This window comes from Cryptomeria japonica, chromosome 10 (genome assembly GCF_030272615.1).
Source record: "Cryptomeria japonica chromosome 10, Sugi_1.0, whole genome shotgun sequence".
NCBI lineage: Eukaryota > Viridiplantae > Streptophyta > Pinopsida > Cupressales > Cupressaceae > Cryptomeria > Cryptomeria japonica.
Window position 1 is genome coordinate 545,803,803 of NC_081414.1, and position 23,046 is coordinate 545,826,848.

The following is a 23,046-nucleotide window of genomic DNA, read 5'->3' on the forward strand; positions in this document are numbered from 1 at the left end:
CTCAACTGTACGTCCAAGCAATGGCTAATCATCCTAGCCCAATGAATTGTTCCTTTACCCTGAACTATCACCTGGATGAAGTAGAACATCCACTTTTCAAAGTAAAAAGCTTGAGGTGCACCTGTGACTCGGTTGAGCATCGTAATCAAATCTCTGTACTCCTCTTGGAAATCAATCTTGTGTGGTGTGTTCGGTACCTTACTCAGGCGAGGACGACTCTTGAGTAACCAGTTCTTTAATGATGCTTAGGCAAGCATCTGGATCATCTTCATACATTGACCTGGCTCCTTCTATGCTCTTGTAGACCATATCTCTGTGCTCTGGAAGATGGAAAGCCTCACTTATAGCTTCCTCTGAAAGATAAGCCAAAGTGTTTCCTTCCTTGGACACGATCGTTCTGGATTGAGGATCATAATGACGAGCACACTCGATCATCAACTCATGACACTGAACTGCTGGAGGGAAGTCGGCCGCCTTAATGATGCCACTTTCAATTATCCTCCAGGCGACAGGTGATGGCTTGCCAATGTAAGGGACATCTCGAAACTTCTTCGTGCTGAAGTTGCCCAAGTTAGTATCTCCAATGTTGCTCCACTTCGACACGATCTTGGTCTCCACTTCTTCGGTCTTTTGATCTTCCTTCATGAGAGCTGGACGACTGGTGGATGCTCCCGCCTTAGGGGTCGCCATACCTACACAACATTTCACAATAAGTAATTGGATATTGCAATATATATCATAAATTAGAGAGTAAATTTTAGGAAACATCATGATAAGTCTTTGAGTTATCATTTCCTAAATAACGATTGAGCTAAGGGAATTCAAAAAATTCAAAATTCAAAATGTGAAGCTATGACGATCAACAATTCAAAATTAAAACGATAAAACCATATCGCCATACCTCCCTTGAGAGCTAACTCTAGAATGCAAAACAAATGGATTCGCCTAGGCAAAATTGATATTAGATGGCTTTAACGTGATCTCCTCTTCAAAATAGCAACTTCGCCACCTTTGAGATGTCCTTGACGTGATCTTCAATGTCCTTGGCAAGTTCGCTCAAATGGAAACTAAGGTTCGCACGTACTCTCCTTTGATAATGTTTCGCACCACCTTGCTTGAAATGAAATTCGCACCACCTTGAATACAATTCGCACTTCCTTTGTCTTCCTCAAATCGCATATGAAATGATAAAATGATAATGTGAAAGTGAAATCTTTCACCTCCCTTTTATAAGCGCTCACACCTCAATTACCACTAGGCCGACCTTGGTAAAATTAGGCAATTAAAAATGATTTTTTAAATAAATAACAAGGCCGACTTCCATAAACCAAGCGCTCTATTTGATTTTAAATTAATAATTAATAATTAATTATTAAATGCCATCGTTTATTAATTAGTAAATTCGATTTTTTTTTACAAGGCAAAAAACAATTAATTAATATTTAGCGCAAATTTTAAATGCTATTTTAATTGAATTTTTTAATCTATCGAATTTAGCATTTAAAATAAATTCAAAATGTTTGTTTAGCGCCAAAATTTGAAAATGGAGAAATGCAAACCTCATCGCCCTGGTCCCTGACTAAAGGACAGGAGCGATCTAGCAACTTGGTCTCGATCCTTGTGCTTTTGACGTTCAAAATCTTCATCCCTACGTTGAAGTTGGCATTTTTGCTAGGATTTTCAAACTTGAGTGACTTGCTTGTGCGAAGGAATGCCTCTAGATGTGATATCGCTCTGGTCCCTTGAAGAGGGACAGGAGCGATCTAGATGTTTTTTCCTTGATCTTGCTTGTTCGATCTCCAATCTCCATCATATAGCAAGTAATAACATTGTTTCTTTACTCCATGCTTGTTTTACTTGGCTTCTACAAGGCATATTCCATGTTTGGAGGATTATCGCCCTGGTCCCTTGGAGAGGGACAGGAGCGATCCTTGTGTTTTAGCCAACATTCTTCGTATTTAACCTTTAACTTCTCGTTCATTGCCTTCCAAACGACGTTTTAAACCCTTTGCAACTTTGCTTTGACATGATCTTCGAAGGATAACAAGTATTTTAGCAAATATCGCCCTGGTCCCTTGGTGAGGGACAGGAGCGATCCTGGTGTTTCTCTCCTTGATCTTGCTTCTTTAATCACCAATCCTCTTTATAAGGCGAAAAATAACATCACTTCTTTATTCTACGCTTGTTCCACTTGACTTCCACAAGGCATATAGATGTTTGGAAGATTATCGCCCTGGTCCCTTGGTGAGGGACAGGAGCGATCTCCATGTTCTTGTTTAAAACTCGCCATCTTTCAACCTTTGTTCTTCGTTCATCGCTTCCAAACGACGATCTTGATCTTGTGCGCCCTTGCTTCGACATGCTTTTGAAGGAAAATGAAGGATTTAATGAAAATCGCTCTGGTCCTTGCCTGAAGGACAGGAGCGATATAGCTTCCTTGTTCAAATTGGTATTCATTTGACGTTTAAAACCTTTGTATATCATCTTCAAAAGACACCTTGGACCTTTTATCATCTCGCATAACCTTGACTTAACGTGATTTTTGAGAGATTTGGCCAATGTAGTCAATATCGCTCTGGTCCCTGCCTGAGGGACAGGAGCGAACTTCAAGGTTTTGAGCTTGTCTTTGCTTCTATTGACTTGTAATTACTTTCATAATGTAAGATGAAGTCCCTTGATCCTTCCTAATCACTTAATACTTGATAAACTTTCGAAATCTAGGCCTTCATGAGGATTTCGCTCTGGTCCCTTCCTGAGGGATAGGAGCGAACTTGAACATTTGATGCAAATCTTTCAATACTGGCGACCTTTGATGCTTTGTTCTTCATTGAGATGCCTTAAAACGTCCTTACCACCCTTTACATTGACTTGGAGAGGTTTGAACTTGGAGGAAAGGCAATATAACCATCATATCGCCCTGGTCCCTGGCTGAGGGACAGGAGCGAACTTAGTCTTGTAGGCTTCATCTCGCTTTGCTAACGTCAAAATCTATCTTCAATGGTCTTGTAATGCTCCGTTTTATTCACCTTTGGCTTGGAAATCATTCAAATTTGGCAAGAAATTTGTCTAAGGCAAAAATCGCTCTGGTCCCTGACTGAGGGACAGGAGCGAACTTAGGCATTTGGGTCCCTTGTAGATGTTTGGTAATCTTCAATTTGTCTTCAACGAGTTCAATTCACCTCCTTTCTTGCCTTCAAACATAAAACTTGCTTGATCTTTGTTTAAAACATGCCTTATGAAGAATTTCGCTCTGGTCCCTGGGAGAGGGACGGGAGCTACAATGGATTTCGCCTTGGTCCCTGACTGAGGGACAGGAGCGATTTTTGCAATTTGGTCCACTTTCTTCATGTTTGTGCCTTCAAATTATATTCAATTGATAAAATGCATTTCCTTTGATCTCTTCAAATCGTCAAGTTGTTAAAATCCTGCAAGGACAAAGCAATATTTGATTTTGAGCTCCGGTCCTTCACTGAGGGACAAGAGCGATTTTGACTCCTGAGGCATTTTTGTGTTCATGAAATTCTTCAATTTATATTCAACGGAAAGATCACGCCTTTCTTTACCATTTCCATCCGAAAAATCATCTTGATCCTGCAGAGATAGTAAGATTTTTGAAAACGAGCTCCGGTCCTTGATTGAGGGACAGGAGCGATTTTGCTCCTACAGGCCAAAATATCATGATTTCACAAGTTTAATCACTTCACAAGGCAAAAACAAATCATTCCCCATGCCCAGGATCAAATATCAAAAAACTCAAAATTTAGGTCAAAATTACTCAATTGAATAAAATTCACATTTTCATCATTCACACTTAGACAAATTAAGACCCTGCACTCAAAATTCCAATTGAAAATAGACCATTTTGGCGAATTCATTCCATTCAAAATTGCATCCTACAAAAGGAAGCTTAAAAAGCTCTCAAGACTGACTGGACTCTGGCCTGAAAAGACAGTAACGGAAACCCTAAGGCTTGACCCTAATCCAGACAACTGACGAACTACCAAAACCCTAAAAAGCAAAGCGAAAGGCGAGCAAAAACGAGCAAAAAGAGGGGGTCCCCATTTTAAATGGTCACAACAGGTACCCAAGTAGCTATCCCACTAAAGTCGCTTGTTCGCACATATAGACCTTGGAATCAGTAGTGATTTTTCAGGAGAGGATAGAATACCTTTGGGTATCTTATTCTAATGTTTGGTAGATGATAAAACGTACACGAACACATCCCTCATTCATATATATATATCAGAATTGGCAATTAATTTCTTGTGTAATCTCTTTACTAGATTCTAATTGCAATTATTTGATAAAGTAAGAAGTCAGAATTAGCTAATTGTTCCAGCTTTCTGAGATAGCCAAAAAGGGGACATTATAGAAACCCTTTGATGACTAGTTTTAGAAAAATTCACAAGTTGCAATATTTGTTGCATCTCTAGATAGTCATTGGTGTCATGTTCTTTTGTCTCATGAAAAGTTTAAAGTTATTTGCGTTATTCCTTGGAGATACCTCTAATGTAGGCCTTGCAGGTGGAGGCAAGTGGAGGAGACAACCTAGCTCTATAATAGTGTTGTAAGGACCAACTTTTCTATGTGGAGGTCCATGGAACTGTGGCACTAGAATACTTTTGGGAGCCATTTTTTCATGATCTTAACATTGTTTACTACTTTTTACAAAAAAGGATCAACTGAACTTTGCACTAGTGGTGTGATTGAATATGTCTCAATTTTGTTGCCTATTAACTCTATCACATGTTCTTGGGCTTTAGCGAATTCATTAGTCAGACCTGTTTTTAGGAGGAAAGTGATATTTGGCAAGAAAGCATTAATGAAATAATCTAGAAGAATCTTAGGAGATGACTTCAAAGTAGTATTGTCTCTACTGACAAAGACAATCGAAATGTGTAACAAATTCTTTCACAGGCTCATTATCAGCCTTCTTTACATTTGAAAGTTGTGCAAACAAAATGTGATCATCTCTAGTGGGGTTGAAATGTGTTAGAAATTTCTGCATAGAGTTTCAGCTAGTGATTGAACCGGTGTCAAGATGACGAAATCATTATGTTGCACTTCCCATCAATGTCTCAACCATAGTTATGAGACTTGGACTCTCCTCAAACTTAGCAAGTTGATTTGGGACTCGAACTTGGACTCGGCGCAAAAAAATCGACAAAGAATCGGCGCAAAAAATCGATAAAGACTTGGAAAATTGAAAAAACTAAGAAATTTAGAGGCTTTCAAGGATTTAAAACTCGTTTCATGCACCCTTTAATAAATAAACCTTAAAGACACAATAACATCGTCAAATAGAAGCTAATTTGATCGCATACACAAGTATGCATCTATTATGTAAATATAAATGCAAATTGTAGCTGAGGGAAATAATACACTTAGATATATAAATATTGTCAAATGTATACTAAACTCATGGAATATGAAATCCATGACATCAAAACAAATATCAAAACTAAAAGTATAAGACTATGGCTCAGAGGAAGTTACATTATTCATCCCAACATCACAACAAGTCATGCGTTGGCGTATAAGATGGGTCTTGGATGATGATGTAGCCTTGATATTTGCTTGTGTCTCAATGACTGGTGTGTATATTCAAGTGAGGAATTTATTAGTAATTTTTTTTTGAAGCCTTCAATACTGCATGTTTTGTTGACAAGATCATTAACAAAGAGGATTGGTTAAGTAAAAAGATAAATGGTGATGTTTTATTTTGACTTTAGCTAGGATACTAATAGATGGGATTCTTCTATGAGTTGTCTATGCAAGGCATGATTGATACATTTTGCATTATGAAAATGGCATTTCTTGCCAACTATGACTTAACTTGTATTCAGCAGTACAAGGATTGTAGCATACTAACTTTGCATATGGTGGTCCTTGTATACTAAACAACTAAGTTGCCAGTCCCAGTTCGGTCTTGGGTTCGGATTCGTGGGTTTGGTCAAATTTTTTTTGGGGGGTTTGGGTTTGTCAATACAAAAACATATAAAAATAAAAAATATATTCATATATGTAGTAGTAGTAGTTAAGTTCAAAATACACCACTATGCTCATAGTTAAATAGCATTGCAAAATTGTAATGTCCCCTACTAAGTTTAGGCCTGTTTAACCATAATTAATCTATTTCTATACATTTTGACTTAAAACTAACTTGAGTAGGAGACAAATCTATCATAACATGAATAAAAATCAGCGATAACATAATATTTTTCCTGATATAGAATATATATTGTTGAGACATGGACCAGCTAGGACTCGAACTTAGGACCTTCCATATGCTGCTGGAGTGCTCTACCACTGAGCTACTGACCCCTCTTGGACCAGTCCATCGTTGGTCCGGGTGTGGCTTATTTCCAACACCAACACCCCCCCTAAGCTACACCTCTTGTGTGCTTGGGGTTCCTAGCCTGGACCTGGCTCTGATACCAAGTTGAGACATGGACCAGCTAGGACTCGAACCTAGGACCTTCCATACGCTGTTGGAGTGCTCTACCACTAAGCTACTGGCGCCTCTTGGCACAAAGAAGGAATCCAACCTAGATTTACGAATCCTAGGTCCAATGCTAACACTCCCACTACAACTACTAGTGCTAGGAGCATGAGAAGTGGCGGTGGCACTGCCACTTATAGAAGCAGAAGCGGAAGCACCAGCAGTAGCAAACTGAGTGGGACGATATGGAGGTAAGGAAGAAGGGCCTCCAACACAACCTAACTGTGTCCCTCTTCCTAAAATTGTCTCTCTCCCAATGGCCGTTCGATCCTCCTTTTGTTTCTTTTTCCTTTCAATTTCCTCAACCATTACATAACATTCACATACGGCCTCAGGGACTGCTTTTAGGCATGGTTCGGCATCATGTCCACGCACACCAACAATATGGTATTTCAGCCTATATATACCTCCATGGAATATTGTTTTGCAAAACATACATTTTGTTTGCCCCTTTCCTTGCCCTGGAAAATCCTCATGATATTTCCAAGCAGGGTCCTTTCTAAGGGAGGGTCTAGAAGCTGAAGTAGACATTTTAGGATAGTTTTGTGAAACTTGAAGTTGAGGCAAATAATAAAGTGAAGTTTGCTGCAATAAAACATTACAAATACAAAATAAAATTAATACATATTACATACATTCAAAAAAACTAAAGTAGGGTTTGTCAAACCCTACTTTAAAAAAAAAGAAATTTACAAACCCTACATAGTACAACACTACAACTACATACTACATGCTACATACAAACATACAAAAGATTTTGAAAGAAAATGTAAAACTTTCAAAATAAATGAATAGAAAATGGAATTTTTGCATACAAGAAACAAACTAATCTTCAAAAAAACAATCTTACCTCTTACAACAAGCTTGAAATGAGCTACAAAGTCTTCCTATCCAACTCTTGATGCACCAAACCCAAGCACAAAGCAGCTCCAATGTGACAAATTGAAGAAAACTTGAGCTTCCTCCTTGCTGGTTTTTCTTCTATGCACCCTTGTTTTTCTTCCCAACTCACTTTACTCCTCCTTTTTTTGCAAGTGAATGAAATGAAAGTCACTTTTAGGGATAGAAGATAATTAACAACAAAAAAACGGAATTAAAAAAACATTGCATAGTAATATTTTTTGTCTTTTACTTTTGGCCCACGCCGGCCGAGTCTGGGGCTCAAGACTCGCTGAGTTTGAGCCAAACTTGCCAACTCGGCGAGTCTGGCGAGTTTACTCCCTAGACTCGGACAAGTCCGAGTCCGAGTGCCTAGGACTCGTTGAGCATGACTCGTACTCGGACTCGCCGAGTCCAGGCGAGTTTGGGCGAGTCCCGTTTCTATGCTGCATTCTGAACGTTCTTCGGTCTTTTGTCTCGGTGGTGGACTTCAATTTGGGGTCCAGCTGCACACTTCCCAATGCTTGGTTCTGGTCTCGCGCTCCTATATCTTCTTCTCCAGCTTCCAGTGCCTAGCTTTGATCGAGGCTCCTTGACGTTTCAGGCTTTCTCCTAGTTCTTCTCGACGATGCCTTCGACCTGCAAATAATCAATTTCCACTTCGGATTAATCATTTTGGAAAAATAAAATAATTTAACAATCATATTAAATCATATCTTTTAAATATTCCTGTGCATGAAATTAGGACCCCTTTGGTTAAAAAGCATGACCTCTCCTTTCTTTGGGGATTCAGCCATTCATCTCCTCATGCGATTTTAACTCCTGTTTTGCCTCAAGTCTCCAAATTTCGGGCCTTTTGGGCGAATGGGCGATTTTATTCTTCTAAGTTATAATGCCCTCTTAGGGCAATTTTGGGCTCTAAGACCACTTTGAGAGCTTGCGTGGATTTAGACTTCTTGGGGCTTTGTTTTAAAATGTCCCCTCTTCGGCTTCATGAAACTTGACAACCTCTCACGAGCTGTGCGATTTCTTGGATTTCATTTCGCCCTTCACTTAGCCCTTTGTCTTTCGGGCCATTGGCTCACAATGAGCGATTTTGAGTACCCATGTTTTTTTTGCCTATTTAGGGAATAATGTGAACTTTCACTTGCAAACTCGGCCTAATCAGAAGAAATGCGCGAATTGAATTCATTAGAATAAAGTCGAACTTCAATACAAATTTGGCAAGTATGAACTATGGCGACAACAATTTCACCCCTTCTCTACTTAGTGATTTTCGGGCTTATTGGGGGTAAATTGTGCAACTTTCACTTGATTTGCAAACCAACAGAAAAACGCCGAACTTCGTTTAACTATGCTCGTTTTTGGAACTTCAGGTCTTTCGTCGGGCATTTGAGGGTAAATGCCCGATTTGAATTTTGAACACCACTCTTTGTCAGGTGAAATTTCGGGGTATGGATTTTCTGCTCTCTAGACTGAATCGCACGACTTGTATCTTTTTTTTATTTTCGGCACATAAGCTATATTCGCGTGATATTGGCTTCTGAGGTTCATTATCGACATTTTGGTTTAAAATGCAAACTCAGTTTCTCTTTCACCTTTCCGGCTCTTTAAGTGACTTTGCCAGATTTAGATCTTTGAAGCCTTTTCGACCTAAGAGCTTAAAATGCGAACTTGGGTTTAGCATGGAGAATGCGCGACTTTGAGTTTGATTTTCGGCTCAAAGAGTCACTTTTTCAAGTTTCTGAACTTCGCATTTCGGCATATGGGCCGATTTTGAGAGTTTGAGTGTTTTTCGGGTATTTTGGAGGATTTGCGCGACCTAGGTTTAAACGTCCCTTTGCCTCCGTGAAGTTCGGGAATTTGAGACAAATGGTGCAATTTATATGATGCATTTTCACTTGGTTATTTTGCCCCTTGCACACAAGCATTTTCGGTCCATTTGAAAAAGAATTCGCGATTTTGTCTATTTGGTTTTTCAGCTCAAAATGCCCTTGCCATTTCGTGCCCATAGCACGAAATGCGCGACTTTGCTTTTGAGCCATTAAGTTAAAGTGCCTTCGAATGACATGCGGGATTTTGATCTTTTTGCGCGACTTTGAAACTTGGTCTCTTTCTCTAAAAAAAAATCCCGAAATTCGGCCGCTTGAATAAAAGAGTGCGATTTTGAACTTGAAACCTTACCTTACTCGCATTCAGCGAACTTTTGTTGTTTTAGATGTTTTTTGCGAAGTTTGCAACTTATCGGGGCTTCTTCATTTTGTCCGATTTGGTCCAATACATAATGGTTCTGCTCTTTAAAACACCAAACTCAGCGACCTCTGAAAACAGCGACGACACATGCTCCTCCCTTGCAAAGTTTGAAATAATGCCGAATTTCACTATACGCTCTCTTGCTGCAGTGATTTCGGGCTGTTTGGACAATTTGAGCGAACTTTGTGTTTGATTCTAAGTGCTATGCCTTAGGAAATTTTGGCAAATTGAAGGCATTTGAGAACATCTTGCATGGTCAAACTTAGGGTTACACTACGCTTTCTTCGGCATTGGAGGCGTTTGGAAAGACACTTTGGATACTCCTCTCTCGGGGCAGACATACAGAAAATGGGGGTCCCTTGTGAAGCAAAGGGGCGAGGTGTGCATAACGCACAACAGTTTGCACACACTCAGAAAATACGACAGACAGAGTGTTTGTTTGATTTTGCAATGAAATAAAAGCACATTCAAGTACGATCCTAAGCTTTGGCCAGGACAATACTTGTTGAATCCCCTTGCAATAGAATACCACATTCAATTGGATAGATAGAAGCTTGGTAACACTGGCTCCCCCTTACATGATACTCACTTCTCGAGCATACCAAGCTTCGAATTTCTAAAGACCCGAAGATGTTGAGAAATTTTCTATCTCAAGTTGAAGGGTACATGAGGGGTTTCTTTGGCATGCGTGTATCACAATGCCCGAGTCAACAAGTAGAAGGTAAGGCTGCTAAAACAATGAGTTTCTAGTAAGAGCATCCGTTCAGGTGGCCATACGTGTGACATTTCACTCGAATTAATGAGGCTTCCTAGCCCTTGTAGGTTTTTACACATCACATGGATGCTAAGGGAGACATACATCAGTATGACATATCGGCATCTGTTGCCTACAAGTTTCCTCACATACACATTTATTTATAGTTGGCTTGGATGGGCTTGGCCTTAGCCTTGTTACCACTTGGGTCGTTCCCTCTCAGCGAGCTTTAAAGGCTTCTTGGGAGGCAAACCCTCTAAAAGGTAAAAGAAAAAGAGTCTATTGCTCAAAAGACAAAAGACACTGGTTAATTTTAAAGCACCAATTGAAGTGTTTGTTATACTAAAAGACAATCGGTTTCAAAAGCAAGTCTTTGTCAAACGTCCTGCACCAAATGTCATTAGTAGTTTACAGATAGTCTTCGACAAACGAGAATGGATGCCCTATGTCCCACGTAACCTCTAAGAGGTTGTACGTGGGGTTGTAACAGCCCACGTGGGACTGTTATAGCCTCATGTAGAGGAAAAAAAAAAATAGAGAAGTGCAGACCCACACAAAAAAAAAATTGCCAATAAAAAAGAATTTGCAGGTCATTACCAGGCCAGAAATAAAACTCGTAGGCAGAGGAAATGATTCTCAGGAAAAAAATAAATTCCCAGGCACAAATGACAACAGAGGAAAATGATTCTCAGAAAGAAATAAAACTCCTAGGCACAAATAACAACAGAAGAAAATGATTCTTAGAAAGAAATAAAACTTCCAGGCACAAATGACAGCAGAAGAAAATGATTCTCAGAAAGAAATAAAACTCCCAGGCACAAATAACAGCAGAAATAAAATGATTCTCAGAAAGAAATAAAACTCCCAGGCACAAATGACAACAAAAGAAAATGATTCTCAAAAAAAAATAAAACTCCCAGGCACAAATAACAGCAGAAGAAAATGATTCTCAGAAAGAAATAAAACTCCCAGGCACAAATGACAACAGAAGAAAATGATTCTCAAAAAGAAATAAAACTCCCAAGCACAAATAACAGCAGAAGAAAATGGTTCTCAGAAAGAAATAAAACTCCCAGGCACAAATGACAGCAGAAGAAAATAATTCACAGGAATTTATGATTGAATGCTATGGACGATTCTCATACCAGATCGAAATATGGATGGTGCCTGCAAACAAAATGTTAGATCTTCAAGCAACCCCACAGGTGAAACAAATCTGCAAAACAAAAGTTAAAGCTTCAAATGGAACCTACAGACAAAATGTTCAAAGATTCAAATGACGAAATGTAAAGAAAAAGAACTCTATCAGGGGATTTTTTTTTTGACAAAAGGACAAGTGCATGTCCCACCAGGCATGCCAAATGAAGATGAAGGAAATGGGTTGAATCAAAGATTCGGACTTCCAACATCCACAATGATTCATAAAGTACCTGCAAGCAATCATACATGCGAGAAAAAATATCTAAATTAAAACAACCATGCATGCTATGACAAAACTACTCCATTTCACTCCTTCAATCAAGATCTTATGTAAGTAAAATGGCTTTCAGAAGCACACACAAGAAGCTATGATTTATTGGAGATTTAAAATGCAAAGCGAAATAAGCAATGAAAATGAAGAAAACTTAAGAAATGCAAGAGTGCAAAAGTGAGCTAATTGCTAGATTGCTAGATGGATTGAAAGAGAGAGGGGCTGGATTAAATAGAAATTCTCCGGGTGGATCCAAATTGTGGGATGAATATGGGATAATAGATCAACTGTGAAAATGTAAATGTTTATCCCATATTGATTAGGTGGATGCAATAGATGGATATGAAGAATGATAAATAAGGGATGAAGTGGATTTGAGAGGGGTTTGAGAATAAAATGGATAAATAATAGAATATATATTGATTTAATGGATTAAACGAGATGATGGAAAAATGGATATACTATTAGAATAATGGATATTAACTAGGTTATCGGGTTTGCCCCTGGACCCCCCTAGTACGGGTCCTGGTTAGACCGGGTTCGTGGTTCGGGTCCGGTTCGAAAAACCCAGAGGTGGTTCATCCTTGGTCGAACCCAGTCAAACTCGGGCGGACCCAGGTCGAACCCGGGCAGCTGGGCGGCTCATAAAGGCAAAAAATATGCAAGTTTAATTTTTTTTTGAATTCCGCTTTTTAAAAAGTGAAACTTATACCCTAAAAGTGACTTCTAAAACATTATATTCACTCATTTCACCTTATTTGTGTTGCAAACAAAAGTTTTATGAGAGCAGGTTGAAGAAAGGGTGAACAAAATTTGGCTTCCAAGATCAAAGAGGAGGAGTTGAAGACTGATTTTTGAAGCTTCAACAAGTGTTGCAGCATCATTTCCATACATTTTCAAGCTTCCATTGGCTGCAAGAGGTAGGTTTTTTAACATTTTTTTACAACTATTTTTATTTCACAAACTATCAAACATGAAACTTTAATTTTTTTTCATTATTTAGTTTTTGTTTTTGAATATGTTTATATTATTTCTTGCCATAGGAACTAGAATGGCATCTACATCTTCCTCCATTAGCAATGAACAAATAATTGCAAAACAAAGAAATGATCCAAATTCTCCCTTATGGAAATATGTTGACATTATAAAACAACTTCCGGGAGGTGGGGGATTCTGTTGGAGATGCCATGGATGTGATATTGAACGTAATAGTTCATATTATTGGGTGGTAGGCCATTTGTGTGGAATAAAAGGAAGAGGCATCAAAAAATGCCCTGGAAAAGATGGTAAACCTATACCAGATGAGACAGTGATGAAATATATTAGGGAGCATGAGGCGGCAGAAGAGAGAGAAGCCCGTAGATTGAACCAACCGCATCAAAGAAAACAAAGGGAATGCAAGGCCCTTATAATCCCAGTATTGTAGTAGAAGACCACCCCTTCTTTGCCACAAATGAACCTCAAAGTGAACCACCCTTGACACGTAAAAGAACAAAGGGGCCTTTAGAAACCTTATTCCAAAATGAGAGTAGAGACAATGCTGACGAAGATATAGTATGGTGCATTTATGCAAATGGGTTGTCTTTCAATGTTGTTCGCTCCCCATATTGGAAGCAAATGATAAAAAGTGTTAATGAGGCTCCAAGAGGGTATAAGGGCCCCGGTTATGAGAAGGTACATGGAACATTATTGGAGAAAGAGGTGAAGAGGGTTGAAGATGCATTGAAACCCATAAAGGATTCATGGGTTGAGACAGGTGTAACAATTGTTTCAAATGGGTGGATAGATGCTAAAAACCGTCCCTTGATCAATGTCATAGCGGTGTCCCCTAAAGGGGTAATGTTTTTTAAAGCTGTTGATTATGAGGACCAAATAAAAGATGGCCAATTTATTGCAGAAATTCTCATCCCCGCCATTGAGTCTGTGGGACCCCGCAATGTTGTCCAAGTCATAATAGACAATGCAAAAAATTGTAGAGCTGCTGGTTTGTTGGTTGAGCAATGCTATGATCACATCTTTTGGACACCTTGTGCAGTACATTCACTCAATCTTATGCTACAAAGGATTGGGCAAAAAATAAAATGGATTAGAGATGTGTATGCAGAGGCTGAGGACATCCAAATGTTCATCACAAACCACCACATGTCTCAAGGGATTTTTAGAACCTATTCAAATTTGGAGCTATTGAAGGTAAGTGAAATAGTAATTTAATTTTACATTTTTTGATTTTTTTAAATTTTCATTGTTCATAATATCATTGTGTAAGCTATATTGTGTATTCTTCTTTAAAGTTTGGCTTTATTTTTTAATCATTTGGCATTAATTTGTGTTATAGGTTGCTGAGACCCGTTTTGCATCAAACACAATCTTCTTAAGACGACTTGTGAAAGTTAGAGTGGCACTATGCAATATGCTGATCAACACCAATTGGACTGTATGGAAGCAGAGTAGCACTGAGAGGGCAGAAAAAATTAGGGATAAAATATTGAATGAGAAATGGTGGGATCTTGTTACATATCTCCTAAGTATCACTGAGCCCATCATGAGCATGATTTGCTATACAGACATGGATAGGCCTTGCATAGGTGAGATTTATGATGGCATTGACTCAATGCTTGAAAAAATAAAGGTCACTATAAATGAAAAAGAGAATGACCCCCAGGAGAAATTCTTCAAAGAACTAGAAGTAATTATTGTAGAAAGGTGGAATAAGATGACCACTCCTTTGCATCTTCTTGCCTATGCCTTGACACCTAAGTACTATAGCAATCAGTTTCTTGATAAACCAGGAAGGATTCCACCATGGAGAGATCTAGAAGTATCTGATGGGTACAAGGCAGCATTTCTTAGACTATATCCCGATGATGATTTGCGAGATGTTGTTACAAATGAGTTCATAGAATTCGCAAATGGGAATGGTCTAAGTGTTGATGCACTTCGTCATAGATCCAAGAAGGATGCTCATAGCTGATGGTACTTCCATGGCACATGCTTCCAACACCTACAACCCCTCGCTACAAAAGTTTTATCACAAGTAAGTTTAATTAATTAAAATTTTAAATTTACAAGTTTTAGTTTATTTATAGTTTACTTTGTCTTCATAGGTTGCTAGTAATTTTTTTTTTTTAATGTATAACTTTAATTGTTTACTTTGTTTTCATAGGTTGCTAGTTCATCTACTTCAGAAAGAAATTGGAGCACATACTCTTTCATCCACTCAGTAAAGCGCAATAGGCTGCTATCAAAAAGAGTGGAGAATTTAGTATATGTGCATTCCAACCTACGTCATTTTTCACACAAACAACGTGACTACACACAGGGGGAAACAAAGATGTGGGATATAGAGCCAGAGCATACTGATTTGGATACTCCTGCTTCTCAGCTTCTTGCATTGACACTTGATGACTCGGAAATTGAGCCAACTTATAGTGCAAGTGCAAGTGCAAGTGGCATTGGCTCATCTAATGTCAATGCCAATGAGGAGGAGGAGGAGGATGAATTAGATGATCCATTTGATGATTAAACTTTATATTGTTGAAAGTTGAAACAATGATACTTGAATATTTTGTCATTTTGATATTAAACTTGATGTATATGATGCTATTTTGGTATCATCATGATGCTATGATTAAAAGCTTATGTTTGTTTTGTTGTTTATATGATGCTATGTAACATGCTTATAGGCTTCACAAATATCAAAATATATATATATATATATATATATATATATATATATATATATATATATATAAGTTACATGTTTTTGTACTAACAAACCTAAACCCCTTTTCAAAATTTTGCCGTACCGGTGTACCGGGTTCTTCGAACCCAAACTGGTGCCCGAACCCGAACCGGAAACTTAGGATATTAATATAATGAAAAAGGGATAATATTATGGATTCACCTAATTAATGGAAAATTTGAGGTTGGCTGGAGAAGACAATTTTTACATGTCTACACATAGATGTACGACCTGCAATGATGGGCTTTGAAACACCTTTTGAATCACCTCATAGTTTAAAAAAAATCAACAAATATCAACCTCAAACCCTTTGCAATCAAAAGAACTTGGAAATCTTCATTTTTTTGATACCCTGAATCTACAACACTGAAAAACAATGGTGACCCCTATATGGAATCACTCCAACTATCTAGGGATCATATTTTAGATCCAAAACTAGCAACCAAAAGAGGGTTTTCGTCCTCAATCGATTCTTGGAAGAACTTGTAGGTTCAATTCGGTAGCATCCTGTTATGTGTATTCTTCTGTCTATATCAAATGAGAGCCCAAGACCTTTTATAGCTTTGGAAGGGAAATTGTCCAATTTGAAATTTAAAATAGTACATTTCCCACCCAAAACACTTTTTAAAATATTAAAATGTCTCTCGTGTTAGTACCCTTCCCTAGGCATCCACTTTAGGGGTACATAACGTGACTTTAAAAAAATGATGCTAAAATTATATAACATTAACTTTAGAACTTAGTGTAATTATATAGTTACTCCTTTCTGAGTTGTGAAAGCACTGTTGAGGCTTCAATAATTCGAACTAATCATGCCATGATAATACCGAGGCAGTGAGACAATGATAGGTGTTAACTCAGAGACCTATTAAAAGTAGATGTTCTCTCCAAGAACTTTGGAGAATACCCGAGGAGTCTGAAAGTGCTTCTGAAAGCATCACTGCAATCCATAACATCAACTGAACTCATTGCCATAAATAAATGCTAATAAAAGCTGAACCTGGATCCTCCAAGAAGTTTGGAGTTCTCTTGAGCACACTTAGAAGCTTAAGGGAAAACTCGAATCTGGCCAAGAGCTCACAAATAATATGGCATAAAAATGGGGACATTACAGTATGAGCACAAAACTGAAATCAACTCCTCTCACAAAGGAGGTTTTCTATTTTTTAACTCTAAATTGCATGAATCAATGTCTAATCTAAACACAACTACTTATCCTACTGGCTATTCAATGTATATAAATGTTTTAAGGAATAAGCTACCTTAACACACGTATAACACAATAATTAAGAAATTGAATAACTAGATCTGCATACAAAGTTACAACTTAGATGAACAATAATGTCAATTCAAAGCCTAACACTATTCCTCACTCTCAATTCAATCAGTGAAATCTAAACACATTGATCACAAGCATATGAAACTCAGATAGAACTCTTGAACATAAATTTTTGCAGCATAATTGTAGCATCAACAATCATTAACCAAATCTTGTGCATAAAATGCTCACAAATTTGCAAAATGGTATTTTGGGATTTAGAATAATCAATCATCTAATCCTCAAAAATCAAGTCTTTAAAGCTAATTCACAAAAAATAACTGAAAAAGATGAAAATAAAAGTATGTTAAAGTAAAGCTAATTAAAAATAAGTCCCAAAAATAGATCTTATGCTCTAAATATATAATTAGTTATAAATAGCTAATATGAGAGATCCTCTTGCTTTGTGAATATGGAGCTGTAGTTTGTGCTTTCTCCTAAGTATGCTGAACTCTAACAATGAAAGTGAAATCCTTCACTTTTTTATCTTCAGGCCTTGAAATCACATTAATTCGAGTGAGTTGATTATGCACAAAACTTTGACATTTTCCAATCATGCTTTAGGTGACTGACAATTCCCTTTCCTGTGATGAAATCAACTTAGTAGTATCCACCAAGTTATCCATGTCAAAGTTGAAGGATGAGCCACCAAGTTTTTTTTCTCAACAATTGGTCAAATTCAGCCCTTGCTTCCTCCATATTATCCTTCCATCTCTTTTCCCATTTTTCTTAATCAACAACTTCAGTTTTCTTCAATTAACTGCAATCTAAAGGCAACCTTAAAGAAATTAGGATCAAACTTACATACCACTTGATTGTCAAAATTGTGAATTTTCCTTCTCTTCTTGTCATAATGATGTGCGCATGCAATAACCAGCACTTTACATCAAATGAAAACGAGAAAAGTAGCTACTTGCACTAGCCCAATGTTCTTCAATCTCTTTGGAAATTTACTTCCTTGCTTTATCCTCTTGCTCACATTTAAATAAAAAAATATTTACATGACCAGGCAAGGTATCCTTGAAATAGGAGTATTCATTTACCAGTACTGATTTTCACTCAACAATTAATTGTAATTTATTTTAAACACAGAATCTAGGAATCCAAATTTATGTTAATATACTGTGCTACTTGTCCGTTCAAATCATAGTGTTAGAGAGAGGGAATCGTTAATCAAACTAGAAAGAAACATGTTGCAATAAAATGAATCTCACTCAAGAACTCAAGAATTTATGTTGGAAATTCATACAAGAGAGAAAAAACAGTTTTATGGTAGTGGCAAACACCATACTACTTAGGTTAAATGTTGCAATTTACCTACAAGAGGTTGCTTGGATGGAAGCTGCCCCTCGCTCCTTTGAAACTTTCTATTGTCTCAGTCCTTCCAAAACACTATGAATGATGGATTATTCCTTTGACCAGAAGACATTCATTTATCTTATCATGTGCGCAAAACATACTTGAAATTCCTATTTATAACTTTTGGAGTGCTTTCTTGAGCCCAAGGAGAAACCCTTTGAAATCGACAAGCTGTTTGTTTCAAATTCTTGGTCTGCATCAATAGTGATGAATTTGCTGCTTCCAACAGAAAGGTGATTGCATATTAACCATGGTTTGGATGAGTAACCCCCTTTAATATCAAATTAATAGCATCCCTTCAAATTTGACCACTTTACCACTTGAGGAACCTTTTTAATCGAGTCATGCACTTTACCACTTGAGGAACCTTTTTAATCGAGTCATGTTGTAATGCATTGTTCCAGACAGCAAGTTGTCTCACTCAATAGATTAACATACTTTTTTGAGCTTTGACAGTGATCTTTTATGTTTTGGCAGCAGCAGAGAATGGATAGGAGGAGCAATCTTCTCATTCTTCCTGATTCCTGTTCCTTAAAGGGATTCTCTAGCCATCCCTGACTTTTCCATTGTCCTGTCTATCCCTTATAGAGGAAACTAGGGTTGAGGTAAACTATGTTTATTCTTTGATGAATGAAGATCAACAGCCTTATTAATATATGCAGTAGAGTAAGCTATGCTTATTCTATATACTTTTAGATATCTGTACATGATATATCATTTTTTGTCAAAGTCAAATTTTGATATCCTTAAACTAATTAACACACGTAAATTTAAGCATATTGGAATTTCATTTGTAAATTAAAGCTTATTGGATACATTGGGCTACTGAATACAACAATTACAGAATCTGGTTTTTGATTGAAGATTTACTTGTTTGGGCTTTGGTTGCATCCCGAAAAAATCAAATCTTTAATTTTCTTTATGCATTGTATTAAATACGGATCATTTTTATTTTGAATTATTCCAACAATGAAAATGATACCAATGTCCTTTTCTAAATTTTTTATCTTACACTCATTGCATTCGCTGGCATTGTTGGAAGAAAACAATTCTCTTGTACATGTGGAATTCATTTTCTCTCTTTTCTTCTTATTGGAGTTCCAGTAATTGTTGCACACTCTTTTCTCTATTGTTTCTTTCGGAATTGCATTTTCCTTAGTGATACCATCCCCATGTTTTGTTTATTGTATTGACAGGCTACAGTTTTCATTGTCACAGGTTATGGGAAAAGAAGATAAAGCGACTTTGGAATTGTGCAAACTCATGTGTGCTAGAGGAGAATGGCCTCCTCTTATGGTCAGTTATGATCCCAAACAAGGGTATACCTCTCTTTATATGCATCTATTGTAATATTTCAAAGCAATCGCATGCAAGCATTGAAGAATTAATGAAGGTTTTTAATTCAGTGTATTAAACTACGAGTTGTCTATATAGATGCATTCATGGAGCTAATAAGTTGTTAGTCTCCAGGTTTGTTGTTGAAGCTGATGCCCACATCAAAGATATGACTCTGATTGCTGAGTATACAGGGGATGTAGATTACATGATGAATCGGGAGCATGATGAAAGTGATAGTCTCATGGGTCTACTCTTCTCAAAAGATCCTTCAAAAGAACTTGTTATCTGTCCTGACAAGCGTGGTAATATTGCAAGATTTGTCTCTGGAATAAACAACCACACAAGGTAATAATTAACAATTCCCCAAACCTAGGAAATGAAAAATTTATACACAAATGTATCTAGTTTTTTGTAAATGCCTTCTGATTATAATGGATCCCTTGTGGCCAAAGTCCCATTCATGACCTAGGGTCCTTTTACTGCAGCACTTAAAATTTCTGAGTCCCATTGACCTACTTTGGTCATATATGGACAATAATGGAAGCTCTTTATTTTGTAATGCCATTGTCATATGAATATGGGATATATGCAGATCATAGTGGCAGTCATTCATTTAGTTTTATATTGGTTTTGCAGGGAAGGAAGGAAAAAGCAAAACTTGAGATGTGTGAGATTCAACATTGATGGTGAGGCACGAGCTCTGCTTGTTGCATTTAGAGATATACCTAAAGGTGAACGGTTGTATTATGACTACAATGCTTTTCGGCATGAATATCCTACTGAACATTTTGTATGAATAGAAGCTTAAGTATATTTTTATGGTTAAATTTCAGTAATCGCTAATGCAATTGGTCAATTTATTTTCTCTCAATAAAGGTGGCTTGCTGTTCATTGGGTTGTAGCCTGGTGGCAAGATAGGGAACTCCTTGTAGTGAGGACCCAAGTAAGGAGCTAAGTGTTTGTACCTTCTTTTGTAAGTAGAAATATTACTAGAGGCAACTATAGGCTCTTATGTACCCGCAGAATGAACAGTAGCTTGGCTTCCTAATATTTCATCAAGAGAATATACAACTACTCTCAAACAACGAAAAATGATAATAATCCCCAGAACATAATTACAGATTTTTTTGCTAGAAATCATAAAGAGGAAGCAAACAAAGAATGCTTGGGTAACGTGATCTCCCTCTCCACATACTAAGAGAAAAGGAGCCAAATATGATGTGTTTTTGTTCTTGTAAACGCTATCTGTTTATGGCAAATAATTCCCATTAAAGTAATTGAAGTTACTTCCATATATTATCTGTTCCTTAGAGTGTATGGTACTGTAGGGATTTGTTTAGTTTTGTGGAAATGGTTATTTAGCTTTTAATGTATGCTTTGCTTTCTATTGAACTCTTCAGTGTGTAAGCTTATAATTTTCCAGATGTTGAATTGGAGATAATAACCATTTGATCTTAAAATTTCATTTTTCTTTTGGAAGGTTTATGACAATATCACACAGGGATGCATCTTTGGCCCTTTAGAGGCAAGGGGACAACTTCTCATTTTGGTGACTTAAGGATGGAGGCTTACGTATCTTGACATCCATGCTTTTTTAACCCCTTGTAACTATCCCCAAGATGTTTTAGCCTCTCATGGGGTTTTTTAGGATGTACCCTATTTTTTGAATTTTAGGGTTGGCTTGATATCCTTCTAGTATTTGAGGGTCATCCTCAATTGTCATGGACATTTTGAGCAATTAGGAATGACTCTTATACAATGGAGTCACAAATGGCATATATTTAAAATTTTAACAAGAAACTTTAATTTCAGAAATGTTCACTCCTATAGATGGTTTTTTTTAAAAATTATTTAAAAAAATAGAAATCAATTAATACATGTCCAAAAATATGCTTTCAAAAGATTAATAGGCTTTTGAAGTTAGTTGTACATACCTATATGATGGCTTCCTTGTTTATGCCTATCTTAAAGTTAGTTCTACACACCTATATGATGGCTTCCTTGGTTATGCCTATCTTAAAGTTAGTTCTACACACCTATATGATGGCTTCCTTGGTTATGCCTATCTTATCATTCCAAACAAAATAGCCAAGGTATCATGCATGCTAGATGGATTGGTGACAATATTAAAGAATGGTTTATGAATTTGTCTATGATTGTGTTGCATTTGGAAACTAGTCTTTTTTTAAATCATGCTTCATAATTGACTTCTTTACAATTGATTTTTCAATTTGTTATGCTATTCATATAAAGCTTTAGAATGCTAAACTCTATTTAATTGTGAAAATGGAAAAATAAAATTATGTAGAGCATTTTTCCTATTTGCCTCATTATGTGTCATCTAGTATAGAAAGTTTTTGGCCATTTTGTCTTTAGGTCCTATCATGTTCCCCTTTCTCCTATCGATGAATTGGAGACATATAGGGTTATAAATAATTTTATGTACCAAAGGCTTGTTTGATTTGCAAGCAAATTGTGGATATACTTTATTATGTTGTCAAATCAATAACCTTATCTTCTCCAATATTATATTTATAGTGGTATGTTCCAACCAATAAAAGTAAGTATTATTAAAAATTAATGTTAATATTTATTTTCTAAAATATGAACATTTTATAATGAAGAATGGACAAAAATGTCATTTATCTCAATTGTTATTGATTAAAGTATGAGTTCTAATTAGAGTTTACACATAAATCTAAAGAATATTAATTATTACACCTTTTAAACTTAATGCATAAGTGGCAAGTGTGTACAACATTTTTGATGCTATATAATATAATTTTGACACTCAAGATCTGCAAAAGTGACAGTAAGTGTGGATATTGGTCCCAAATGGAACACTCATGAAAGTACCGATTGTCACATTTAACCCAAAAAAAAACCTTATATTTTTCATTCGACAAATTGTATCTAGGTTTCATATAACCAACTATATACAAAGAGAGATTGTAGAAAAAAAAAATTCATGTTAGTGGCAAATTACACAAGCCTCTAATGGCCTACATAGACTTAAACATCACTAACAACATTACCCCCCTCTTCTTCGAAAGCCAAGGAATGATATTTTTTCATCACCCCTCTTGTACTAGTAGTCAATTCCACATTGAGTGCATGGCCATTGGGGGCATATTACACAAGCCTCTAGTGGTCTATATAGACTTAAATGTCACTAACAACATTACCCCACCATTCCTTAGAAGTTGAGGAATTATCTTTTTGCATTATCCCACTTGTACTTGTAGTCAATTCCATATTGAGTGCATTTGAGATTTCTTTTAGGCTCTTGAACAGGTTCCCCAACTCATCCATGAGATGTTGGAATTGCTCTAAACAAAAATTGTGGAAATCTCCATTTTGGTTGTTGACCCTTAAAACATCTTCATAAAGCATAAAACCTCTAGTTGACATAGATAACATTCTTGCATGG

The 23,046-nt window shown here is 36.9% G+C and overlaps 1 protein-coding gene across 9 annotated transcripts in view; it reads left to right on the top strand.

The window, feature by feature from the left end:
* LOC131060765 (histone-lysine N-methyltransferase ATXR6) overlaps positions 1-21,445 on the top strand; it is a 161,542-nt gene extending 140,097 nt beyond the window's left edge. For 4 of the 9 annotated variants that reach the window (XM_057994149.2, XM_057994146.2, XM_057994144.2 and 1 more), the window contains 3 exons: positions 19,497-19,597; positions 19,749-19,961; positions 20,253-20,912. In XM_057994149.2, the coding sequence (XP_057850132.1) occupies positions 19,497-19,597; positions 19,749-19,961; positions 20,253-20,412 (474 nt within the window). In that variant the 3' untranslated portion in view covers positions 20,413-20,912. Of the gene's footprint in view, positions 1-19,496; positions 19,598-19,748; positions 19,962-20,252; positions 20,913-21,096 lie in introns of those variants that run through there. The other 5 variants (XM_057994147.2, XR_009110436.2, XM_059213251.1 and 2 more) reach the window with 5 other exon arrangements.
* Positions 21,446-23,046: the final 1,601 nt, after the last annotated feature.